The sequence below is a fragment of the Cyprinodon variegatus genome, unplaced genomic scaffold (genome assembly GCF_000732505.1).
Source record: "Cyprinodon variegatus isolate N-32 unplaced genomic scaffold, C_variegatus-1.0 Scaffold653, whole genome shotgun sequence".
NCBI classification, from domain to species: Eukaryota; Metazoa; Chordata; class Actinopteri; order Cyprinodontiformes; family Cyprinodontidae; genus Cyprinodon; species Cyprinodon variegatus.
This window is the reverse complement of record NW_015151106.1, coordinates 430658-440321: the sequence shown is the minus strand read 5'-3', so window position 1 is coordinate 440321 and position 9664 is coordinate 430658. Positions and strand designations below refer to the sequence as shown.

The following is a 9664-nucleotide window of genomic DNA, read 5'->3' as shown; positions in this document are numbered from 1 at the left end:
TGGGAGAATAGAGATAGAATGAAGCAGAATGATGAAAAAGGGGTCCCTATGTCCTCCAGCAGTCTAAGCCTATAGCAGCATAACTATAGAGATAGATCAGGGAAAGATCATCTTCTGTCCCTTTAAATGTCAGAGATCTCCCCTCTTAGAAGAAGCTTCAGTTGTTTCTTTTTTCCAACTCAGAATATGATTATAGCTTCTGAAAACGTACCATTTGGATCTTTAATCATCATCATAGACTGAAGATGAGAAACAGGAGAGTTTCTGCTATCATGACCTGATCTGACCTGCCTCTGACTGGGTCAGGGTTCAGGTGAAGCACAGCTCATGCAAAACAGCCGTCAGAGTGAGAGGCCAAGCTGCACACGTTAATGAGAACCAATCAGTGGATCTGCATGTGTTTAAAACATACCTCCTCACATACAGAGCATCTAAATCAGACCTTACTTTGTTTTTGTTTCTTTCAGGTTCTTTCTTTTCCATATGTGGTCTTTATTTTATTTTTTGCTTGCTTTCCTAGAATCATAACATCTTAATTTGAACATTAACAAAGAAGCAAGACATTAAAATGAGTTAGAAAGGAAAACAAACGTTAAAAATGATCAAAAATCAAATCTAAAAATGCTAATATCAGTAAATATGTGTAATGATTATTAGACAGCTGGTCAGAAGTGTCACTTAAAATGTAGAGGTGAGGAAATACAGTCAGAAATGAGGGAACAACCGAATAAAAACATCAAAATAAACGAAAATAAGAAAGCAAATATGACCAGAAATACAATAAAACCAAATAAATGCAGGCAGATTTAAATCTAATGAACAGAAAACTTAAATTAGGGATGAAAATAAGGCATAGAAATGATGCGGTTTGTTAATAAAGTGAAAACAGAAGCTTTGACTTCAGGTTTCTGTTAGAAGAGCTCAGATACTGAGCTTCTCCTCCAGCCTGACGGTTGGGATCACATGGCTGCTCTTTGTCCTCAGGCTGAAGTCGCTCTTAGAGTGCAGGCATGTAAACAAATGAAGGTCCTCACAACGTGAGCAGGAAAAGGCAAAACACACTCTGACGGGGCCCCTGATTGGATCTCACACTGTTGCTATGGGATCTACGGCCCCGCCTCTGATTGGCCCGCCTCCAGACTCGGATTAGTCGCTCTCCTGTCATTCAGCATCCCTCTGTCGTCATGACAACAGACAGGAAGCAGGAGGAGATTGTTATTGTTGCAGCTGCCGGTCTGTGCAGCAGAAGAAGAAATTCCTGACGTTTTATTTTTTATTTTTAGTTCAGAGGATGATCCGACTGCAAACACAGGAGTGCATCCTTATCTGCAGAGAGGAATAGCTCCATGCCTCCGAACTCACACACTATCAGTCATGCTGCGGGTCACTGGGCTGCGACCTGCTAATCTGAGACAAGATGATTATTAAAATGACAAAAAGCGGATCAAAGCGTTCAGTTGGCGTGCAGCATGATGTCCGTGTTTCTCTCTACATCTGTCCTCAGTCGTCTCAGCGCCGTGCTGCTATTTTCATTCAGCAGCCCTGCATCCCTTCTCATGGCGGCTGCATTTGATGCAAAGCAAACAGCAAAACATTCGTATTTCAGAGGAATCTCGCAGTTTTGACTCCCAGATGTTTTTCTAAACAACCTTCCCTGCAGAAAACAGTTTTTCCTCTCTGTCAGACAGCAAGCCTCCCAGAGGAGCAAACATTACTCTATGTTTAAGGAGGGGAAAACACTTTACATAATGCATTATTATTTAATATTACTCATAAATTGAATTTAATACCTTTAGTTTTGCCATATCTTTTTGCTTCTTCATGTTTCAGGTTAATAAAACAGGTCAGGCTGTTAGCTAGGAATATTTCATAGGATGTCTGACATTGATGTATCACATCTATAGTCTATGTATGGGGGTGGGAGGTATCCTACCCCAGAAAATGTTGAAATTTAGACACTATTTTTATGGAGCTAAATCTGTCTAGATTTTCACAAATACACATATTTGATTCACACATGCACAGGACAAGATTCGCAAAAAGGTATTTCTGAAAAAATATTCATCCCACGTGGAATACTTTCTTGTGATTGGTTATGATTATACAAGGGAGCTCTGTGATTGGTTGCAAACCATCCTTGCTTAAAAAAACGCATTTGTGTATGCAGTGAATTTTAAAGACCACTGGTACTTATATTTATATTTGTTTATGGACCAGAAATACTTTGGCAAATCATGTGCTGTGCATGTGTGAATCTTGTATGCTTGTGTGAATCATACTGTGTGTGTGAAGTTTCAATCACTTGTGAAAATTGACACTGATTTAGCTCCATATATTTTCTGCATTTTGACGTGGAATGCAGTTTCTTTGTTCAAACATTACTTTTTTCCAATTATGCGAAGTTTATGTGCTTGATTAGAGGTGGAAGTTTCATTTTAGGTACAATATTATGTTTCATAGGTTAATTCAAACAATTAGAAAGTCTGATGCTACGTTTATGCCGCACTCCCTGATAAATTGAGTTGATAGACTGGAAGTTCTAATTTTTTTCTCCTCACCCATTGTTCTATTTTTTTCTGAAGTTTGTGGTTAAAGGTTGTTTCTTCATTTCTGCAGAATGAATCTAACTTCTTTATTAGACCTCTGCAATTATTTTCTATATTGCGATGCCTAAAACCAGACTTAAAACCAAAGGTGATCGAGCCTTTATGGCAGCGAGGCTCAGGAATAACTTGCCTTGGCATGTTAGATCAGCAGGCTCCTTTAAGGTTTTTAAATCCTCTTTAAAATCACATTTCTTCTCCCTGGCTTTTAATCTTGTCTAGGTGGACATTTGGCAACATTTTATTTTAAATTTTATTTTATTCTAAAATGTATTTTAATTGAAACATTTATCTTATTTTATTTTTATGTGTTGATGTACTTTAGCCTTCAGCTCTTATCTTATGTTCCTAAACTGTGATTCCTGTACAGCACTTTGGTCACTTTGGTTTTAAATGTGCTTTATAAATAAAGGTTGAGTTGAGTTGAATATTCTGAGTTTTTTAAGGTTAGCAGGTATTTATTTAGTGCGGATAAATCTGTTGCTCAGAGGTTCTGCCCAGACTAAGATAATTAACAGCGTAGGAAGTCTGTCTCTGTCTCTTATGCTACGTTCACAGCAGACGCGCTTTGAGCAGCAAAAAGCTTCTGCTGCTTCATTTCTGATGCTTGTCTACATGAAGCTCAGATGTCCATTAATGTGTGTTTAGATGCATCTGATGCTTCTGCTGCTCCTGTGTTCAATAAACTGTTTCAGAGGAGTGATCATAGCGCTCTGCATCAGCAGTGCTGTGTCTGTCTCCCTGCCAGCTCCCAGATCAGCTTCTCTGATTGGTTGATGCTGCGCGTCCAGCAGCTAAAGTTACATTTTTCCATCTCCACCATCTGCTTGTGAAATTTTGAACATGTGAGCAAAGTTTCCAGGGAAAATCATTCCAAAAACAGATCATACATGTTGTCATTTTTTTAGTAAAGGGCGTATTAATGTACGCCCGTACACATTGCTATCTGAAAGCCTGTAGGAGGTAGATTCTGCTCTCCCTCCTTAAACAGCATTCACTCTGCAGGCTGCTGGGATGCAGCAAAGCTAGAGATGGTTTGATCTAAATCTACATGTTTCAAATGAGGAGAGTGTGCATCAGCCACTTTCCAGTGAAAATGAATCCCGTTCACCATGGAAGGAGAAGTTTAGACCAGGCCATGTGCAGAAAAGCTTTGAAAGGTGATGTTTGGGTGAAATAGAGCTGAAACCGCGTCAGACCGGTTCCCGTCTCTCTCTGCAGGTCAGAACCTAAACCCCACCCCTCCTTTAAAAATGCACAGGGAGGGGGGTAGCTCGCCACGGGGGAAAGAGGAATAAAGAGACTTTCATGTTTGCTGAACAAACAGGTGGAAAAAAAGAACAATTTGTAACATGAATCCAGAAGGAAGCAGATGGAGGAATATCAGAGGGAAGCTGTTATATAAGCATGACCTCTGACCCAGAAACCTGGAAACTTTGGGAGAGAGATGGTGACGGCAGGAGATGAGGTGAAGGGTGGAGACCTGGACATGGCAGGAAGGTAGGAAAGGAGAGGAGGACTATGGAAGATCAAAGCAAACAATGGACTTGATAGTTCAAATAAAGCTTCATGTCAGAATTAAAGCCCAATATGATGTAAATAATCTTATTAATAAAATTACTTTTTTTGGTTTCTTTCTCCCGTTTTCTTCCACACATGAAGACAGGTTATCCCACCTGAGCTCTAAGCGCCTGCAGCTCTCCCAGAGCTTCCTCCCCTCAAACTGTGTGCGATTCTACCTGATATTAAATCTATTTGCTTCCTTCTTTCCGTTAAGTTTACAGTAACAGGAATCTTTACAGTTTCCTCCTGATTAAACCGTTTCTTCTCCTTCGTGTCTCTGCAGGTGAAGCCGCTCACCTGAGCACCGCTCCATAACCTCCCTTCTTCCTCACCTCCCACCCTCCTGTTCTGGTTGCCGCCCATTGCCATGACGACCACCCCGGAGACGATGCTGCTGCCTCCGGACCAGGGGCTGAGCCCCGAGCGGCTGGACGCCTGTGAGCGCGCTGACGGGCGCTACACGGTGGTCCCCTCCGTGGTCTGCTCCATGTGCTGCCTCTTTGGCATCATCTACTGTTTCTTTGGTGAGTGACGAAGAGGATGGAGGCGATGAAGGTCGGAACCCCGGGTTTGATTTCCTCTCACCTCGATTCCTGGCGTGTCATTTCAGGCTACCGCTGCTTCAAGGCGGTGATGTTCCTGACGGGCCTGATGTTCGGCTCCGTGGTCATCTTCATGCTCTGCTACAAGGAGCGCGTGCTGGACACCCAGCTGAGCGTGGAGGCCTCTGTTGGCATCGGGCTGGGCATCGGGACGCTCTGCGGCCTGGTCACCATGCTGGTTCGCAGCGTGGGCCTCTTCATGGTGGGCCTGCTGCTGGGCCTGCTGGTGGGCGTGGCCACGCTGGTGGGCATGGTGGAGCTTTCTGAGAACCCGTCGCGCTCCGTCTGGGTGCCCCTGGGCGTGCTGCTTGGGCTGGGCATGCTGTTCGCCGTGCTGACGCTGCAGTGGCAGCGCCTCTTCACCACCATGTCCACGGCCGTGTTTGGTGCTGCCGTCATCACTGTGGCGTTGGACTACTTCGTGGAGCTCTTTGCGCTCATGTTTTACTTTTATGAGCGGATTAAGGTGGAGCCGGGGAAGCCGGTGTGCTGGATGACGTGGTTGGTGCTGGGAGTGTGGCCCTCCCTCACCCTGCTGGGGGTCATAGTGCAGTGGAAGGTGACTGCTGAGGGATACTCCCACACCAAAGGTGAGATCATCAGAAATGTTCAGTGGCTTCCTGCAATTAAAACCTCCTTCGCAATGAGAATTATTCAAAGTAAATCCGTCGTAAATTCCCGCTTTAAATCACGATGAAACTGTCAAGTAGGCAGCAGCCTGACAAAGCCATGATGGCAATTATGTTACAGCCAGTTAATATGCAGTTCTTCATATATAGACACATCGATTTCAAATAGATGGTATCAGCCGATACTGCACAGCCAGGTATCGGGGCCAAAAATGGCATCAGCGCAACACTAAAACCGATACTACTAACCAGTTATTGTGCATTCCACTTTTGTACAATCATCAATACTTTTGACTGATGGGGGGATAAGAAGAAATACACAACCCAAGTAAAAAAAGGTCGGGAAACACTGCATTAGATGAAAGATTTAATTCATGTACTAACTTCTACAACTACAATATCTTACATCAGACCAATAAAACAGGTTGTTTTCCGAATGAATGTATGTCTCCTCGGTAACCGTCCGATTTCCTTCCCAGTAATCATCAGCCGGCAGCAGAGGAGGATGCAGGTGATGCGAATTCGTCAGCGAGACGACCGCTACCGCAACAAGAAGAAGAAAAAGCAGCAACAAGGCTCCTCCCACCATAACCAGGCCAAGCAGCTCAATGCAGAGCCCGCCTACCGCCGCAAGCCCAACCCCATCCGCCGCTACGACACCGACGTCCTGTCGCCGGTAGCCACCATTAGAGACGTTGCCTTTTTTGGTCGACTTAACTTAAAAATGTGAAAATTCTGCGTTTCTAAAGCTGTTGTTTTTGTTGTTTTTTTGTGCAGAGTTACATCCAGAGTTTCCGGGACCGGCAGGTTCAGGCGCAGCCCTTCCCGGGCCGACTGGTGGGAGGCTCTCACGCTGTGGTGGAGATGGGCTACGACTGCGGCTCCACGACGCCGCTCACCGGGGCAGCAGGTCCTCCTCTACGAGCCTGACCAATCCTCCACCTCCCAGAGGTTTGATCAGGGAGGCAGCTGACTCTACAATCACTAAACTAACCACAGGATTGGAAATGCAACCACCTTAGATTTAGCCACTTACCTAACAAGAAGAATTCCCCTGCACACATTAAATCCTTACTGGTTCATTAACCTCAGCTGGCTGTGGTCACTATGGTACATATGATGAATTAACCGCATCTTTTTTAAGACAAAATGCACAAAAAAATACATAAAAACACTGAAAACAAACATACTTTGCATCTAAAACCCTGAAGAATGACCTGAAGGAGCCGACTGAACCGATTCTCTGAGATTTCTGGTAGTTTCAATGCAAAACCAGCTCAGGTTCTAACATAAGACCAACCTAAACCCAACTCTGCTTCATTGTTCTGTCTTTCTACCGACGCTGGAGGAGCAACCAGCTTCTCAACCTCTTTATTGCATCAGTTAAAGGACAGCTAAACACAACTGGAAACACTTTCTGTGCCATCTGGAACACAACAACCCTCTTTAAAACCAGAAGAGACATCTTTTCTTTACTTTTATGTCGGGGGAACCCTTTGTCACCCTTGGTGCTGGACAGTAATCTTCTACAAGTGTCAAACTGCTCTCAGAAAACCGGGGAATCTCTTTAAATGGGTGCCTCGCCTCCTGGGACTGCAGGGTTCAGCCAGCAGGAGGTTCTCAATGGGAGGTTCCCCTTCAATGTTTTGTTGAACGGAGACGGTAGCCATGGCTACGCCAAACAGGGTTTAAGTAGCTTTGCTGTCTTCATGACTGCAGAGAGAAACTACAGAGTTTTATTTACACTGGCACCTCCAGCGCATGTGGAAAATATGGATCCTTGTTTTTCTACTTGAAATATTTAGAAACTGAAATGGTCTGAATAGAAATATAACAACAATGACCCACATTTTTGTTTGGCTCCATAACTGATTGTTCTAGTTGACGTTTTTTAGGTTTGTTTCCACTGTTGGACCAGAACCAGTGGTAGAGTTACTCCCCAGAAACACACTAATAAGTAATATGATAACGGTACTAAAACATCTCTTCCAGTAAACGCTGAATTTTGACCTTTTATTTAGGACCAGATGATTTATAAACACTGGTTTTCATCAGTTAGCATTTCAGTTCCTTCCCTTTTATAACCAGGGAGACACGCAGGAAATAAAATAACATTTTCCATAAGGATTTATAAACACCAGCTTGAGATTTTAAAGGGGCTGACAGTGTTTATAAATTCAGCCATAGATTGTGATTACAGCCTAAACGGTACAATGAAAAATCATGTTAAGATCAGTGAGAAATGTTTGATTTTTTCTATTTCAGAAAAGTTTTTTAGTTTGCATTTATTGGTAATAATGATTCCCATTTATGTGTCTTTATGCGGATTAGCTTTTAATGCAGGCTGCTACTGTTAGCCAAGATAGCCAACCAGGAAAGTCAATGAGCAACTCAAAAAGTTAGATTTTTATAAAACGAAGAATAATTTTATTCTGAAAAAATTGATTGACAGATGACCGTTGATATATGATTGGCCGAATTTAGGTGTTCAGGCTGACGTAGAACTAACTGGCCTGCAGAAGATAAAGAAAAAAAAAAACAAAAACAGATTTTAAGACAGGATTTAAAAAAAAAAATAGAAATTTTCTAACTTTTGGAACAATATGATCTGATAAAGAGTATGTTTATTTACACGTTTAAACCTGAATGATTTAAAATTTAAATATGACTTCCCTACAACTTTAAGAAGGAACTATAACAGTTACCATAGCGACTATAACGACTCCCCTTTGCAGAGACATAGGCCAGTATCGGGTATTGCAGGCTAACAAAGAACCCAAACAACTCCCCATTAACCTGTTCTTTAGGTTCAATTCGGATGGGAAGCGAAACATCTTCAAACTTGGAAAACAAAGTTTAGTGCAAACAAAGTAAAAGCATAAATGACCTTTTAAAAATAACGTAAAATTAGCTGTTTGCATAAAAAACTGCCTCTTGATTTTAAACCCAGATGGAGGTGCCAGTGTAAATGAACTGAACCGGACTAGCAGCCATCTAAACTTGTACTTAGACCAATTCTTCGATCATGTGCATCGGTTTTTCTTAATTCAGGACGATGTAACATCTTTCTCTGTAGTAAAAAAAAAAATGTGAATATTCTTAAACGTCTTGACCTTTTTTTTTTAAAGGAAAAAGCAAAACAATCAGCTGTACAGGGAGAGGTGAATGGCTGCTATGTTCTTATTTGTCTGTGAGAAGCTGAAATGCATGAAGCGGATTCCTGGGTCACACGCCGCCATCCGCGCTGCTCCGTGTAAAATCTGTACATAAAACACAGCACTTACTTTTTTTAATGTTTTAAGTTGGATCAATACATGCTTTTTTTCCAGTGGGATGTATTTATTTGATGTTTTTATTTATTTTCTGAGATGTTTTAGCAGGGTTTTATTTAATCTCTGTCGGCCGGCGACATCATGCTTTTTTAAAAACAGCTATGATCATTAAAGCATGTGCTCCTATTGGCCAGTACGCCGCTGCTGTGTTGGACTGATCTTTCTGAAGACCGTCAAACATTCATGATAATTGATGATACATGGTTGATGATACCTGCATTTTGTTTCCCAAAAAAGCAACTTTTAAAGACTTATATACAGACGTAAGCTTCTATAACATAAGAAAATGCAAAAAAAAGTTTTTAGATTTAAGAAAATTGAATTTTTTTCTTTGCAAAATTCAAATCTGAAATGTTAAATGTAATCTACATAAAAGTTCATTTTAAAGGATGTTTTAATTTTATTATACAGTATCAAAATCTTATTTTTTTTTCCACTATGGAGGACCAAAGGTATCAAAATTCAGAACATAAATATGTCCTCAAAAATACACTTTCACAAGAAATTTTATATATCTAAATTTATCCGATTATTTTTTTATTAATTGATTTAGTTTGTTTTTAATTAAATATATATTTAACTTTAACAGTAAAATTAAACATACATATTTGGATAATTAGTTTTATTTCATTGATCTTTTTAAGTAGATCAGTTTGCTTTTACCTTTAAGCCAAGGAAAGTGGGCGGGGCTAATACTGCACTATGTAAACTAATTAATTTGTTGTTAACCAATCAGAGGTTAGATTTCAGGATATAAATCTGTTTTACTGTTGAGATTATTTCACAATAGCACAGAAAAGATATATATGTATATATAAAAGAAATCCTAAACATAGAAATAAATCAAATTTTAATGAATAATTTAGACATTTGATACGAAAACTGTCAAATTAAAAATTCAAAGATATATTCGTACATTAATAGATTATATGATC

General features: G+C 40.9%; 1 protein-coding gene across 1 annotated transcript in view; it reads left to right on the top strand.

Annotated features, from left to right (window-relative positions):
- tmem198 (transmembrane protein 198) overlaps positions 1–7910 on the top strand; it is a 29056-nt gene extending 21146 nt beyond the window's left edge. Inside the window, exons 2-5 of the mRNA XM_015393685.1 lie at positions 4450–4690; positions 4777–5358; positions 5877–6073; positions 6175–7910. Coding sequence (XP_015249171.1) covers positions 4534–4690; positions 4777–5358; positions 5877–6073; positions 6175–6327 — 1089 coding nt within the window. The 5' untranslated portion in view covers positions 4450–4533 and the 3' untranslated portion in view covers positions 6328–7910. The remainder of the gene's footprint in view (positions 1–4449; positions 4691–4776; positions 5359–5876; positions 6074–6174) is intronic.
- Positions 7911–9664: the final 1754 nt, after the last annotated feature.